The following is a 16,952-nucleotide window of genomic DNA, read 5'->3' on the forward strand; positions in this document are numbered from 1 at the left end:
AAATCCAATTCCTCTGGAAAAAGCTGCCAAAAAAGGAAGCCTTCCCCAGAAAAGCAAATAGCAGCAGTAGTTAGTAGTAGTACCCTCTCTGTTGTGAAGGAAGGGAACATTTAATTCTTGATCTGCCTTCAAGACAACAGGTTATAAAGAGCAGCTAAGCTTAGCCCCAGCCTTTGCCCCCTTCCCAATGATTCCTCCTATCCTAGTCTAAGTACATATTATTACTCTACTCTAATCTCCATCCAATTCTGGTTCCTCACATTATACATACATATCACCATTCACACACTCCCACACAATCAATCAATCATCATAAAAACTACTCTCCATTTTTGTATCTTCCGTTATCATATAATAACCAGTGAAAAGAAAACAAAGATTATCATCATGTCCTTCCTCCTTCTATATGTGTGTTTGTTTGTGTGTGAGTAAAAGAATTTGATAGAGCTTATATGCTTCTGTTGCTTTTCGACTTCCATTCTCGGTGACTTGAGTTTAGATGATTAACATCCACGTTTGCTTTTCCGAATTAAGCTTCGGATTTTGCCAACCAAGAGCAAGCTCATTTAGTAACGAAATATCTTAGTTACCAAAAAAATAATGCTCTTCCCATCGATAAGTCACGGATAGAAATGATAATATTGATGGTAATCTTAATACTCATTCATGTGTATATATAGATCAATTTGTCCAACCATAAATGTTTGTTTTTATGTGTGAGTGGACCAATACATATTTTCAAAGAGATTGTTGTCATATATATAATATAACACACTAATTCTCTTGGGCTATTGATTCCATAGAGAGAGAGTGTATGTGTATGTGGGGGGGGGGGGGGGGCGGAGTCGGGACCCCATTGCTCATAAAAGTCATGTTTTTCATAGTTAGAAGTCTTGTTTTTCCTGGTATGAATTCATAAATGAATGTAGAAAGATAACATATTTTACACAAATGCATGCAATGACACAGCTAGCTATACCCATTCACCCAAAACCAAACCATGTATGATTGATTCTCTTTCTTTCCCTTAACGAGCTCGAATACGTTTCAAATGTCAAGGCTTTCCTTCACATCATAAATATCCAACAATCCATCTTTTCCCCGTACCGAAGTGGCATATCTTCTTTCGTCAATCTCGCAACATAAAAGAAAGCAAATGAAAAAGCAAACCAAAACACACAGTCTCTTTCCCAGACTGAAAATATTAAGGGGGCCTATCGGTGTACCCTAGGTCAAGGGTTCGAATTTCGATCATGCGCATCTTTGAGTGTCAAAGATGAACTCAATTCGAAACATTTGTCACCATCTTTCATAACTTCGCATCAACAGTGTGGCAACAATTCAAATCTAATCCAAGCAAATTAAGAGAATTCACATTTATCTAGGCAAAAAGTTATGCTAGTGAAACACAAAAATGATTTTGTTTAATACACACATGCAGATGTATGCATTTAGTAGAGTGATGGTAGCCACCACAATTATTGTTTATCTTGCTCTTCTAGCAGACCTTGATCGATCTTCATATACCACCACAATTATTGCTTATCTCGCTCTTCTAGCAGACCTTGATCAGTCTTCATATACAAACTAGGAACACAGTTTTGAGGCTAACTCAAGTCAGCTACTTGCAGTCACAAAAGTTTACAGCCAAGTGCTCGCAATTGGAATGTTCCAAATCCATACCTTATAACCTTTACTACCATATCCAGCCTTCAACACAAGTTATACCTCACTTAACTTAGCAGTAGCTCGCAATGAACTGTTTTCCGAAGCTGCACCGGAAGATCATAACCTTCCATATCCATGATTATTAACAGTATCCACCGTTTTGCATCCTTAGCCCATTTCAAACAAAAATATGAACATCACATTTCGAATACTCTAGAGTACACAATATAGATAGCCCAAATCAATATTACACGGGATACTAGATTTGCAAAACACTAAACATTCTAAATTTACACTGTTTTCCAACCTTTTCTGACACTTTTTTTCCTTTTAATGGTGGGCTAAATACTTACTACTAACACTGTTTTTCTTCTGAATCTGATTGAACAGAAACTTTTTCAACAAAAGTTGTCAAATTACAAGAGAACCCACACACATCACCTGTGTGAGTGAGATAGAGGAAGAGAGTGAGTGAAAACAAGTGTTTTTATCTAAAAACATATCCCTAAATTTTACTGAACACTGCCCTGATACTGAGATATAATTATCCTAAAAACCTTTTCAAAGATGGATTCATCTGTATTAATTCTTTTTGCATTTTACTGCTCTAGAACTAACCCTAATTCTTCAATTTCTTCATCTTCATCTTAATCTAAGTGGAAAGTAATACAAAACTCGACACTATGTAGAGAAAGAAGCTGTAGAAAGGCCGCCTTAATAGTCAAGCCAAACAAGCTAAATACAGAATCTTTACAGGTGATTTTCTGCAGAGAGAGAAAGACTCCAATTTTAGTACTGTAGATCAGTTTTTACTTTCTCTTTCCCAATACCATTTTCGGGTATAGTAACATTTAAGGTTCTCTGCAAAATTCGTAGCCAAGCGTGTTCAGACGCTGCTAACACTCTCTTGAATGCTTTCTTCTGCTTCTAAAGTACTATCTTCGTCTTCTTTTCTCATGCTATTTGATGGCGTAGCAATAAGGCGTTTCTTGCAGCTTCCATGACGACCCCTGTAGGATATAATATCCTTGTTAATGGAATATACATGCTTACGATCTTCAACAGAATTCCCTTCACAGAAACTCGAAGTGCAAGGTTCTGCTTCTAAAGACTCTTTGTAAGAGTCCGTAATCTGAGAGCGACAATCATCTCTTTCTTCTCCACCGTCAATTTCTTCTTCATTGTCGTCTTCATCAACGTCTTCTTCGTCTTCCTTAATCTGTTCCTCAACCTCCTTCATACGCCTCATTTCAAGAATCCTCTTGTGAGAATTTGAATGAACTTCGCTCACAAAAGTAGGGCTACCTGCAGGTCTATACTCAGGAACTAGCCTTCCAGATTTATACCGTACTCCACAAGCATTACACAGTGTCTTCGGTCCGTTTGGCCCAGCCCTCCATTGAGGTGTCTTCTGGACAAGACAGTGAGAGCACCTCCGGGGAGGAGCTTCCGCTATGGCAATGGCAGAGACAGTCTTGTAAAGCCTGGCAGAAGCAGAAGAAGGTGAGGAAGAAGATAAAGAGGGAGGGGAGCTTTTCTTTGATTTCTTCATAGGATAAGTAGAAGGAGAAGGAATAAATGAAGGCCGGTGCCGATGATCAGAGAGAGAAACAGACGAAGAAGAAGACGATGACGATGATGAGGACGAAAAAGAATGGTTTTGACGATGAAAGAATGGACAATCCTGTAAGACAGTGTTCTCGACCAAAGTAGGAATGAGAGTGTCTACAGACCATATCCTACCACCGCTTCGAGATCTTTTGCTTCGAGCTCTGCTAGGGACATGGTGAGCTCCATTAGATAGATACGAAAGCCCCCCTCCTAACTCTAACACAGAGATGGGGCTAGGGCTTTGAAACCTGTCTTGAGCAGACGCAACAGTTCTGCGGTTCTCTTCTTCGTCTTCTTCTTCTTCTTTGGAGCTCCTTAAGCTTCCTGAGCTTACAAGGGATGCGAGCTTCCTGTCTCCCGAGTAGGAACTGTCTTCATTGAAAGCCGACAGCCACTCAAGCTGGTTGGCTAGCTCGTCAGACTGCTCAGAAATTTGTGTAGAATTCATGAGCAAAGAACCAAGACATGGAACAAAGAAGCATAGACAAGCGTATGTACATGTGTAAGTGGAGCCATACGGAGAATATCTATATATGTATATGTATATACAAACATATATACAGCTTGGTCAGACATTCATGGTAAATTTCCTGAGCAAAGAAGAAGAAGAAACAATGGAGAGGGGTCTCTGTGAAGCCTTTTTGAGAGGATGAGAGGGCTGAATTCTGCCAATTAAAGAAAGAAGAGACAGGAGGAATCGAAGAGCTTACCGGCACACAGAGCCCATCGTGGGAAGCTTCTTGAGGGAAGGAATTGGCTGTTATCTGAGAAGCAGCAATGGCTTCTTTCTTTGAGGATGTGGTGGGAGACGAGGGTTGCGGGACCTCGACCTGCGAGGCAGTACTGCAGTTGGTTTCCTCTTCTTCTTCTTCTTCTTCTTCTTCTTCGTATTCTTCGAATCCACACACCGATTCATTGGAAAAGTCGAGGAGATCGTCGATTCTAAAATTGGACTCGGGAGGGGGGGCCAGCCATGGCGTCTCTTCTGCTTCCGGGAGCTTGTGGAAGCGTCTGAGGGAGTCGTAGTAGGATTGTGCGCCAAGCGAGATAGGAGAGAGCAGAGGCGTTATCTCCATGAAAAAGCTTTGGAGGAGACAAGTGCAGGGATGGGGCAGGAAAGACCAGAGAGCAGCGGAGGGGGTGGGTAAGCAGAGAAAGGAGTGAAAAGCTATAAAGCAAAGAGAGAAGAAGCTGAAGCTGAAGCTGAAGGAAGGAAGGAAGGAAGGACGGAAGGAAGGATTTCTCAAGAAGGAGGGAGGCCTGCAGAGAAGAAGAAGAAGATGATGATGATGAAGAAGAAGAAGAAGAAGAAGAAACTGTCAAAGGTAATACACAGAAGCTAAAGAAAAAGTAGACGAGAGGGTTGAAAAGGGAGGTGTAATGGGGGGGGAAACTATGGGGAAGCTTCACTAAGCAGTTGAGAGAGAGAGAGAGAGAGAGAGAGAGAGAGAAAGAGAGAGAAAGAGGCTATGGCGGAGCTACACAACTGTTGGAGGGAGAAAAAAGACTTGATTTTGGTTGGGGTGATTTGATGGAAGAAGATGAAGGAAGAAGAAGAAGAAGAAGAAGAAGTGTAAGAGAAGTGAAGAGAGAGGAAAAGGCAGCACAGAGAGAGAGAGAGAGAGAGAGAGAGAGAGAGAGAAGGGACACACAAAGCTTGTGACAAGAAAACAAAAAAACGCGGAGAAAAAAGAAGAGAGAGAAGAGGGGGGTGTTTGGTTTTGAGTGCTGGCGCGCGCCTCTAACCCCCCCCCCCCGCTAAATCAAACAGAAGTCAAGACGGCGCTATAATAAAAAAAAACCCTTCCTTCTTCTTTTTCTAGTCAAGCAAGCAAACCGCTAATACTCGCGTTCGTTCCGCCGTTAGTTCTAGCGGCTCTCCTCTGAACGGAGCTGAGCCCAGTCAAGCAAGAAATCGTGACCGCTTATCGTCTGGCTCACGGCACCCCCCCCTAGATTTAGCGACGCCTCCCCCGCTAATTGTAGCCACCCCCAGAAGCGAACGAATCTAATTCAATCCCATTCAATAGTTAATAGTAGTAACAATAATACTAATAATAATAATACTAACAGTGAGCGTATCTTTTCTGGCACAATCCTTTATTTTTATTTTTATTTTTATTTTTCCTTCTTCTTCTTCTTCTTCTTCTCCTTTTTTTTTAATTACCTTTTTCTTTTTTTTACCTGTTTAAAGAATAAATTAAAAAAACTGGTTCAAAAAAAACCCCTTTCCCTCCTTCCTTCCGGTTTTCTTGGATTATAATTTCTTTTTTACTCTCTCTTTAAAATATTAACGCCCCCCCCCCCCCCCCCATCCCCTGATTTAGAGACATCTCAAAAATTGAATTTGTTCACGTTGATTCCTCTTCTTTCTTTCTTTTCAAAATTTCCAAAACTCTCTCTCTCTCTCTCTGCTTTGGAATTCAAAAAAAAAATCTCCTCTTTTTTTTTAAAACAGAATGTATTATATGATGAACTCGCTTTTATTTGCTTTTTTGCTTTTCCCCTTTCCTTTAATATCGACAGGGGAGGGAGGAAGCGCTGAAATAGCCCCCCCCCCCCCCAAAAAAACAAAAAAGCTTAATTTGCTAGGAAAATGGAGGAATTCCATTGTAGAATTTTTCTTTTAGATATATATACATATATATATATATATATAAGAAAATAAAAATGGGCTTCATCCGTGGTAACATCACTCGGCGATTCAGAAAAGGACACGTGGCAAGAAAACGTATAAAGACCTCATGCTTTTCTTATGTTATGTATTGAAAAACTCAAAAACAAAAGTAAAAAGCCAAAGAATAAATAAAAAAAGAAATAAATGTTTTACCGGCAATAATAATAATAATAATAATAGGTTTGAGATATACATACACATACATACCATGTATTCATGATTATATTTGTTTTCCACTCAAACAAGGGAGCGTCCACACGCCTCTTCGTTTTTGTTTTGTTTTAAATTATCTTTCTTTTTCGGAGATGTTCTTGGCGAGTTTGTGGGCCACCGTCCGGACGCGTGTGAAACGCATGCCCACACCACCACCATCCCACTATTTGTTATATCAAATTTTTATGTAACTTTTTCCCTTTTTTCTCTTCTCTATCGTTCCATCTTTTCTTATTGTGCTTGAGACTCTAGAGCCAAGTTTTTGTTGGCCCACTCAAGAATCCCACACACCTATTCTCACATTTGTAATATAAATATACATTCTCCTGGCATGAGCTTCTGGCATCTGCATCTGCTTTGCACCCAGGAAAATTGAAATAAAAATGAATTGATTGTGTGCCCCGTGCTTGGCACATAATAGTATAGTACTTGACGATAGTACTCAAAGATTGTTGCTGACTCAAAATTTTCGCAAGCAACATCAAACAATCGTTACATGAATTGCCTATGTGAACACTCATTTTAAGACATTGTTAATACTTCGGGGATCTTAAAGCAATAGATAGTATCATCCTCCATCTTGGTTTCTAGAAAGAACTCCAAGTCCTTCCAAATGTTACTATACATTGAACCGTATGAATGAATATATTTTCATCAACTCAATGAAGGTATCACATGTCTCTACGGGTGCATGTACATTCATGCCCCCATATAAACATGTGTTGTAAACATTTTGCACAATATGAGTTGTACATTTATAGTTCTCCAATATTTTTACAAAGATGCTATTGTGTTGGATGATGTTTGTGGGATACAAATTGTGAGGTGTTCAATCAAGCTTATTCTTATTTAACAGGATGCTTCTTAACCGAGTAGCTAGGCACGTGACTTGTCGATATGGAGATAATAAACTCATTCCCAATTGTAACAAGAGGACACTAGGGATGCAATGTTTGGTGGAAACGAAAAGCTAAAAAGTAGCCATTGTTTTTATCATTACTTGCAGAAGTTTTTCATGTCACTCTTGCTCCTTATTGTCAATTGTTTGCGCCTATACACATTTATAAATTGGTTTGATTGGGAAAATAAGTTTTTTAATGTACGAATAACACAGCCACACATACAAAGCCACTAAATAAAAAAAACACCATTTATGTGTTGAGCAAGGTTTAATAAGTAAAGCAAGCAACTTATTTCCACTACTAATTAGTCTAAAATGAAAGAAAGAGTTATTATGTTTTTTTAACTTGGTATGGAACATAAGTGAATGGGTGAAAATACTCTCCATAAGTATAATTTAACTTTAAGATGTGATCATGGATGCCCTCCCCTCCCCCCCCCCCCCCCCAAGTAATCAAAAAAACAATAGAGTGATTGTGGACTTCTCAAGCGGTTTTGATCCTGTGAAGTATGTTTTTTACGTTGAAATTGCATACATGTTATCAATATTACAAATTAACTATAGAATGTTTATGTGAGGTTGGAATGGATATTGTCGCACTCTCAAACTATGATGAACCCCATTGAAAGTTGCTTGGATTTTAGAATGGCTCATAACCTTGTAATTTTAAACAAACAAAATATTACTTGATATGAACATTTTGGGTCTTATAGTGGAAGTATTCTTCTTGTTGTTTTAAAGTTTCAAATTTCAAAACATTTTGATTGTTCTTTTGAGAGTGTGGATAAGTTATTTCAGACACATACAACTTGTCATTAAAAGCACCCACGAGCTTTACACACGCTACAATATTGGGCGTCTTTCACATATAGAATGGGGTTGGTAGGTGTATCTAAATTCATTCTTTACCTAAACAACGAGGGTTGTTCCATGTGCAGCATGGCCTTTCTTTTTTCGTAACTTCCAAACATGTGCAACTCATAATGCTTAACTTTTCAATACTTTTACTTTGCGCTATACGCCAATATACATCTCTTTCTCATTGAGTTAGAGCTCTTGGTCTACACGCTTCATTCGTCACGGCGAGTGTCCCTTTGGGCACTTTTATCCACAACATTTCAAAAAAACCAATGCCTTATCCACAATGGGAGAACTTATTGTTGTTGAACTCAAAAAACTATTGCTTCAATTATTGACGCATACGAAAATATCAACATGACTATTCATACCTTTGGTTTGAGCGATTTGTTTATTTGATTCTTGCTTTGGCGTGTGTAAGTTGAGAATTTGTTTAAAATATGAAATATGTAAACATGCAAAGGGTTGCCTACTTTGAGGTTAAGTTAGAAAAGCATAAATAAAGGTTTTCATGTACGCATGTTGTTTCATGCATACATCATTCGTTTATCCCTTGATTTATTGTTGATGGTGTATTGTAATAGTCATTAATCACGACAATGTATTTGTCACTTATATGTATAAGATATAAATTTTTGAGATACATCTTTGTCTCTAAGTTCATTGTTTATGGATTGATATGAGTATGTTTACCTCAACACGTCCCTTGCACATGTGTGCTTCAATAAAAGAGCCTACGAAATATGAAATCACCTTTAAATCAATGACCTATTATTTGCATCACATTAATTGTCAAACAACTGAATGGAAGAAATGGTTGATTTTAGCATAATTCAATAATACAACCCGACACTTGCAAATACATCCAATTTACATTACATTACATATGTAAGAGCTACAATGAAATGTGATGTCTATTGTTTATGTATTTGTGTTTGTGGACTTGGAGTAGGATATAAACACCATTATGCATCCACACATACCATGACATTATATTATTCTTATGCAGACATTTAGTGGATAAGACAATGTATGTAGTCCAATTCTTCTCCATTATTAGCTTCTCATCTTATTGTAATTGCCCCTCATGACCATGACCCCGTGTCATGCCTCCCTCTGGGTGATGGAGGGTGGGTGGGCGTTGGAAGGTTAATGAATGTGAACATGATTTCACGTTTCAAGCTCATCAAGAACTGACGTGATCTTCGTCACGCTTTAGACACGATTCACATTCTCATAACGACTTTTGTGTATGTTATAGAATAAGTGTCGATGATGATATTATTATTTTCCGCAACTTCAATACACGTGGTTATGGTTTAATGGTGTCCACACAATCAACAAAAGTAAAATAGTCATAGCATAACCATAATGGGGGGTTATCAAAGTTAGTGATTAGAATATTATTCATTTCCTTCCATGTATGTGTATATGCATATATTATCTAGATAGTACAATTCGGTTTTGGCATGACATGATTATGCTCGTCTCTCTAGCATGCGTGCTCCTTCTTTTATTAGAGGCATGTGTTGTCTCGGCCATTGTGTTTATTTCATCTATACATATGCTCATGCTCTTTGGGATTTTGCACATGAAAGGTGCTCCATGTTGGCATTGATGAATGTGATCCTTCCAACATCTCCCTACCAACATGGTCGAACTCACTCAAGTGCCATATTCATCTCCTTGTAGCATTCATTTACCACCATGAATTTGGAGCCATGCCATTTAATGCCATAACCATGCTAACCACCTTTAGCATAACAACTAAATCAAAATATTTTCCCGAAATCAAGAGGTTGCCATCTACTCTCTCCTTTTATTTTATTTTCAAAAACCACGAGGGGGGAGCACCTACTTTGATGGCAATATGGAAGTTTTATTTTGATATGTTTACTATTTATGAAATTAGAAAAATAGATCATGATATTTCTCTTGATGGTATTATGCCTCGTTGAGCCTTTTTTTTGTGCTAGTAGATTCCACTAGCTTTGCACTATGCAATCCATTCAAGCCGACAACATGAAAAACATTGAGTTGATAATTGTTGTGAGTCATGCAATGCCCCACAAACATTCAATTTAAACTTTGGCCCCAATCCCATGGCGTCCTCCACTATAGTTGATTTGAGCATGATGTGAATGAATGGGCTTGTTATTTGATTCTACCTTTCTATTCGTAGTCAATTATACATTATTTTGAAGATGTGACAAACTTGAATAATGCTTCGCTTTATGGTGTATTGTTCTAAAAATTTCAACAAAATCAACACTCCCTTTTTGAATAGGTTTAACGTAAGCACGTGTCACATTCGATCGTTTGACTGGCTCGATGTAGTTGGATGATAGCTGGCATTATATCATGTTACTTTGCATAATCATAGATCTCATGCCAATAATAACCAATACATATTTGATTGTGATTACTTGCAATTCGATTGTCAATTCATTCACGTGCAACTTATGCCAAACAATGCCTTGGCTATAAAGGCGTGCCATGGCCATCATCAAAGGTCTACATTCACGTGGAATGGGATGGCTATGATGTAGGTTATGTGTCCAATAAGAGGCAAGCAAAATATACACCAAGGGGGCTCATTAACATGCTTTTGTAGGGGGAGTTTACACTACCTACCTTTCAAGGGCATGAACATAGGGGGAGTCACAAAGGCATTCAAATGTATTATCGTACTTAGTCTTTGCACAGTGCTCCAAAAGCAAACACCCCATCTTGTTAGACAACAATGATCGCATTTTCTATAATGATGCTTCAATAATATCAAACTAAAACCATGAAGTGCATCTCGTTGCATAATGTGTTTTTTTTTACAACCTTTTTGTGACGATTCCCGTCGTGTGACACATGAAAATGCACTCCGCATCGCAAATGTCCGATGTTGGGATATTGAGGTGTCGCACATATTGATACATATACATAAAAGGCTTGTAAAATGATCCTTAAAGATACACGAGATAAACGATCATTCCAGGAAAAGGCAGTCAAATGCATGGGTGAATCGAAAGGGGGGGGGGGGGGGGGGGGTGTTATCAGTAGTTTGTAATACATACATATGTACATAGCAAAAACCCGTCCGGAAATAGACGTACGCACGCGCTATAATTAGATACATATGTACATAAACGGAAGCGATGAAGCCACCAAATGTGGAATGAATATGAGAAGAGCTATCCATTTCTCTAATGCCAATCCCAAAGTTCAAACTAAATGAATGAATGAACGAATTAGTAAGTAGTAGTAGTAAAATATTTAACGTTTTCCTTTCACACAAGCTCTCAGAATTTACGCAGAAGCGAATAAAAAAGACAATCGTGCTCAGGAGACAGCAGCAGCAGCAGCAGCAGCTAACAAACAACAGAAAAGAAGGAGAAGAAGAAGGAGAAGAAGAAGAAGAAGAAGCCCGATTAATTTAATTTTTCTGTCAGACGCGACGGCGATGGTGGAGAAGATAGATCACTAGTGGCCTGCTTTTTGGGAGATCGGCGATGGTCATGCTCCCCACGATTCATGTTTCCTCCCCTCTTTCTCCCCTCTTTCTCCGAGATGCCACATACTTCTCACTCATCTCATTCGTCTCCGCAAAGGATCCATCGGATCTTCTTTCGCCTCCTGAACCTCCGCTTCCCCAATGACCAAGCCTGCAGAAGAAACCGAAGCTGAAGCCGCCGCAGTAGAATCCGAATCCGAATCCGAATCCGAATCCGAATCAGAAGCAGAAGAAGATGAAGGAGGAGGAGGAGAAAGAAGAGGAATGCGCCTCCCTCCTGAAAGCATTCCACTATCTATCGCCCTGCGGGTTGGCTCCCTTTCTCCATACCAACAAATGACGTCTTTAATTTTTTCTCTTCGATTTTGCCCTCTTCTTCTTCATCATGATCATTTCCGTCCACGAATTGAAAAACGGTATCTAGAATTTAGTTATTCATCATTCCTCAATGATTTCATTAATCTTATTCTTCCGTAATCGAGAAATGAGTTCTGGATTTTAGTTTCATCACTTCCCTATGATTTCGTTAATCTTCTTCTTCACCATCATTTCTTTACACGAATAAACGAGGATTTTGTTATTCTGTTAGTGTGGCATTTGTTTTCATGCAAATTTAGCCTAGTCTTTTTTGTCAGCTTTCCTTCCCAAATTCCAAAATAGATATTTATAATTCCGTTTCCATTTTATTTGAGCTTATTTTTCATCCATTTGTGTGATATTTGTATTGTTTATGTTTGTTGCATGCAATTCATTGCAAATTTACCTGCTTCTTCATCACCATAAAATCCTCTTTGAATGTTTCCTACCCTTCACAGATTCCAAAAATTCCGTGCTTTGGCAGATTAGTTATTCGTCCAATTCAAAATGATTTTGTTAATTTTTGCATACCAATTTTTATTGTGTGGTCTAACGTTCTCCAGCACAATGCTATCAATCCTTTTGGATTTCTTTTTACTTTCTTTTTCAGATAATGGACACCCTTTTGAAAACATTCAATTTGTCCCTGGTATTGCAGAATTACCTTTCTTTCAGGTCAAAATTAAGGGTCATGTTTTTATTTCTAGTTTTTCATCTGTTCCCTTCAGATTTCAGGTTCTGCATCAGTTTTTATGTGTAATTTCAGATGCTTCAATCCACATTTGTCTGTTTTTAGCTTCTTCATGCGATTTCACTGTGTTGGTTTTTATCACACTACAATCCTTTTGCATGTTTTCTCTCTTTTGATTCTTATTTAATATTTCATTGAACTTGCTAACGTTAATTCTCAGAATTCATAATAATTTTCTTTGCAGGAACTGAAGAGTATAAAGTCTCATCTTCACTCCGCAGCTGAGTTTTGTGAAATGACATATCTATTGAATGATAAAAAGAAAGCGTAATCTCACATTTCCTTTTGTTAAAGAGAGATTATTTACGGTTTCTATTGCTCGTTTGTTAGTCAAGATGATTGAGCTAATGCAAACTATTTAACTTAATTTGATAGACAGTGTCTATGACAATCTGAAGGATTACTCAGTTAAGGCCCTTGTGAATGCAGTAGATCATGTTGGTACAGCTGCGTTCAAGCTCAACGAAACATTATCTCGATGCATAAAGGACATATCGATTTTGCAAGTTAATACTTCTTCTATGGCACAGGTATGAGTTTCTTTCACTAAGATCGAAACCCTTTGTCTTTGTTGAATACTTCCACTGAAGGAAGGATTGTGCTTTGTATAGAGACTCAAAGTATCTCACGAAATAGCTAATTATGAAGGATTGATGCACTATCGATGTTCTAGAAGAAGGGCAGTATATGATAGGCATTATGTCCTTGCAGGTTAGAACTTTGTTAGTCTATGAGATGTTCTCACCATTAATTTATCTCTTCCATGAGTTGCTCAACTTGATTTTTCACAATGCTAAAATCAGAGAATGGAAGCAAAGATGCTCAAAATGAGGAAGAAAAGCAAAATAAAAAAATGTATGAACTACAACAATCATCACCATATAGCAAGGATGCTCATAATGAGGAAAGAAAGCAAAATAAATTTTTTTATGAACTGCAACAATCATCACCATATAGCAAGGATGCTCATAATGAGGAAAGAAAGCAAAATAAAAAAATGTATGAACTGCAACAATCATCACCATACAAAAACATCGAATCGTCTCCAGATAGTCTTGAATCAGGTAGACATTAGTAATATTGGAATTAATTCTCAAATCACATGTTAGTCTTGAATGTTAAAAGGTCACTCACATATTCACCGATTCTTAAATATCATATGAATGACCACGGGGAATGAGTAGATTTCATGGGATCGTATAGAAGATTGGGTACAACGCGCCACGTATCATTATTTATGTTTTTCTCTTTGTTTTCAAGGAATTCTATGTTTATGTAGTACCAAGATATAGCCATTTGCTACAACTCAATATCTAGGCCTTGTTTGGAAGATGGACATTATCATTATGGTTTGTGTTAATACTGTGTCTCTGTCTTTTGAAAGTGGCTAAGAAGTGGCTCATATCTCTCAAATTTACCGACACAACCTCAGAAACCTTTAGTAAACAGTTTCATCAGGTCTAGTTCTAGTTTCACGGGATTTAACTCCTCACAAAACATGACAATTGGCCTCACTAAATTTTCCATTGTTGAAAAACTGATAACAAACAAGAGAATTCAACCTCACTAATTTTTCCATTGTTGAAAGAAAGGATTCAGCAATTGCAACATTAGGGAACTCTAAGAATGTCAGTGATAGGGAGCAAAAAAGAGTTCTAAGATGTACAGTATACAAGATTATTTTAGTTGAAACGTTAAAATCTTGGAGGATCCATTACCTGTTTCATATTTGAATCCTTCTATTCTGGTTTAGGGTCTTTCTCTCAATCACTAGCGAGTGGACTGTTCTCTGGTGTCAGTGGACCAAGCATCGGACAGGAGCAGGTAATTATCTTATTTGCATAATTCATTATTATTTTTCCAAGTATATTCTGATGGAAATCCATTTAAATTTTATGAAATTGTAACAATATACCCATGGTCTATGTCCTTGTTTAAAGATTCTTTCTAGTATGTAAGATACATATACGTATGTGGAAATAAACATCAAATTGATCACATCAGAATTAGACTATCAAGATGCTTAATGTGCAGTATAGTGTTGCTTCATTAGGATAGGTAGTGTCAACACGAGCTCTTAATGTTTGAATTCTATAAGAAAATGGATACTGATGTTATCACTGTAGGACATTGTTCACTTATTTTTAGTTGTTTTGTCTCTATAGGTAGCAGAAGCAATCTTCTGTATATTCCCAATCAGATGTTTTATTATGTAACCAACCCCTCAGAAAGAAATATGTTTTTCCAGTTCTACCACTGAAAGTTTCCAAGTATTGCTTTGGGTTTCATCTCTCTATGGATATCAATAATCATGTAACCTTTTAGTGACATGTTTTTCAGGTTCGATCATCGAGAGTTCCCAGGTCATTATCATTATTACTTTCACGGAATGTAATTCGACATCATGACAAAACGAGCTTGCATTCATCTCTGCTCAAGAGTAGGAGCTCCAAACCAAAAAGGTTGGGCAATGTGACTTCTTTTAACAAGTGATATACAATGGCATGCATGAATGGATGATCACCATTCCTAAAAAGCAGGCATTGCATGTGATCTGCATCTCATCTTCAACATTTGAGTGGTTTTAATATAATGAACCTTTATCTTCAATCCAGTTGAAGATAAAGGTTATCGTTTAATATAATGAACCTTATCCAGTGTACATTCTTGTTTTTTGACAAATGGAGAGTTGACAGCTTTGCAGAGTGCTTCCCCAGGAAGGCAAATGGAGATGGAGATTTCATCTAATCTAATTTACGGGTGGATGTCGTGGGGTTTCATCATGTTTTCCAAAATAATGATATTAAAAAGTTGGCATGGAATTTACTGTCTCCTATTCATGTTTTTCAAAATAATGATATTAAAAAAGTTGGTATGGAATTTACTGTCTCCTATTGTCTTACAGAATGTGAGTGCTTGTAGTTGTGGGTTATCTACTGCCCTAGCTTTTAAGCTGATGCGCTGAAAGAACTAAAATATCATGAGAAATTTGTAGGCTAAACACTGATGGGCTACATAAACCATACAGAAAATGACAATATGGTTTTACAGAATTTGCGTTTATCCACATGTACTATACATGGTTTTGTAGACTGGATTAGAAAGGTGAGATAGTACATTCAAAATATTCGCATTTGTAGCCACTAATATGGTTTATCACAATATTAGTGGTCAACAAGTTTACAAGCCTAAATTTATGGTTCCCCATAGCACCATTCAAATAGGATGACTATGCAACCAATAATGGATAAAAGCATATAGGGTTCACTTGCAATGTTATATATTAAATACACTTGAACGCATGGATAAAGATGGAAAAGGCAACACGCTCAAACACATGGACAAAGAACTCACAGTGATACCCTTCAGTTTATATTAACCATCTTATTATGGACTTCACTATCAACTATAATGGCCCTGATTTTTATCTTGGGGATAACAAAATCTACAATAGCAAAAATGATAATGTTTCAACAACAATTTATCTTGATCAATCAAAAACCAATTGCCCTTGTTTCATATTTCCCCAATTTCCATAAATAATTCACAATGCAAGTGAATTAGGAAAAATTAGTCACCAATTGCTGAAATAGCCTTATCAAACTGCCACAGATTTGAAAATGAATACCACATAAAATGACGTTCCAAGATCAGAGTGATTTCATGCATTCTGATCACATTTCTAAACACAAATGAAGCCACATCCACTAGACCTGTAATGGCAGCATATGGAGTAAGGAGGGATATACTCCCAAGGTCTCTTTATCATTGATATGTGGATAATACCTACAGAATATTTATAAATAAAGCCCTAAAGTTGATTGTCTTCAGTCTATACAGAATAATAAACTTCACTGTTGCTTCATGGGGTACAATACAAAACGATAGGGTTTTCATGTAAAATTATCAAAGCTGAAACAAGCATCCATAGTCACTCTTGTTATTATTATGTTTTTCAAATACTAATAGAAAGATTTATTGTTATTATTGTTTCAAATTTATATGCTGCAACTTCATCAGCAGTAGTAAACAAAAAAGACAACACTTTCAAATTTATATGCTGCAATCACACTATTAAGATTCTCAAAAACTAAAGCAGAGATTAATCAGATAGATGACTAGAAAGTTCATCCCAACACAGAATAACAAATTTGCAGGTTGCAATTTCATGTGAGGTAGAACACAAGATTAGGCTTTCAAGTAAATAACAAATACTAAGTCAGACACCCTCAGTTTTAATTCTCGGTTTCAAATATTAATGCAAAGAGATTAATTATCACAATTGAGTCTTATACATAGAAAGTCAGACAATGATGGATAATGCTAAGGATGTAATAATCAACTTGGCCATATGTCCCCAAATAGAGCAAAGTAAACAGCCCAGACATGTCTCCATATAGAGCGTAGTAAA

At 37.3% G+C, this 16,952-nt stretch overlaps 2 protein-coding genes across 4 annotated transcripts; one reads left to right on the top strand and one right to left on the bottom strand.

Moving 5' to 3' along the window:
• Window positions 1-2,047: 2,047 nt before the first annotated feature.
• On the bottom strand, window positions 2,048-4,538 carry LOC147868487 (GATA transcription factor 9-like). The gene is made up of 2 exons (XM_087319764.1): window positions 3,990-4,538; window positions 2,048-3,700 (listed from the first exon to the last, which is right to left on the bottom strand). The coding sequence occupies exons 1-2, from the start codon at window positions 4,353-4,355 to the stop codon at window positions 2,555-2,557; spliced, it is 1,512 nt and encodes a 503-aa protein (XP_087175890.1). The 5' UTR covers window positions 4,356-4,538; the 3' UTR covers window positions 2,048-2,554.
• Window positions 4,539-11,289: 6,751 nt separating this feature from the next.
• LOC147868488 (uncharacterized) lies at window positions 11,290-15,397 on the top strand. 3 transcript variants are annotated; one of them, XM_087319784.1, is made up of 9 exons: window positions 11,291-11,742; window positions 12,726-12,808; window positions 12,921-13,071; window positions 13,153-13,252; window positions 13,345-13,395; window positions 13,468-13,605; window positions 14,295-14,365; window positions 14,882-15,003; window positions 15,238-15,397. In XM_087319784.1, the coding sequence occupies exons 1-9, from the start codon at window positions 11,575-11,577 to the stop codon at window positions 15,287-15,289; spliced, it is 936 nt and encodes a 311-aa protein (XP_087175910.1). In that variant the 5' UTR covers window positions 11,291-11,574; the 3' UTR covers window positions 15,290-15,397. The 3 variants fall into 3 exon arrangements, with proteins under 3 accessions (XP_087175918.1, XP_087175910.1, XP_087175901.1); XM_087319775.1 differs by having other exon boundaries at window positions 11,292-11,742; window positions 13,345-13,605; XM_087319792.1 differs by lacking the exons at window positions 13,345-13,395; window positions 13,468-13,605 and having other exon boundaries at window positions 11,290-11,742.
• The last annotated feature ends 1,555 nt before the right edge of the window (window positions 15,398-16,952 follow it).

Source organism: Azolla caroliniana, unplaced genomic scaffold (genome assembly GCF_043228905.1).
Source record: "Azolla caroliniana isolate FFs.n. ecotype wild unplaced genomic scaffold, voAzoCaro1.0.p SCAF_1, whole genome shotgun sequence".
NCBI classification, from domain to species: Eukaryota; Viridiplantae; Streptophyta; class Polypodiopsida; order Salviniales; family Salviniaceae; genus Azolla; species Azolla caroliniana.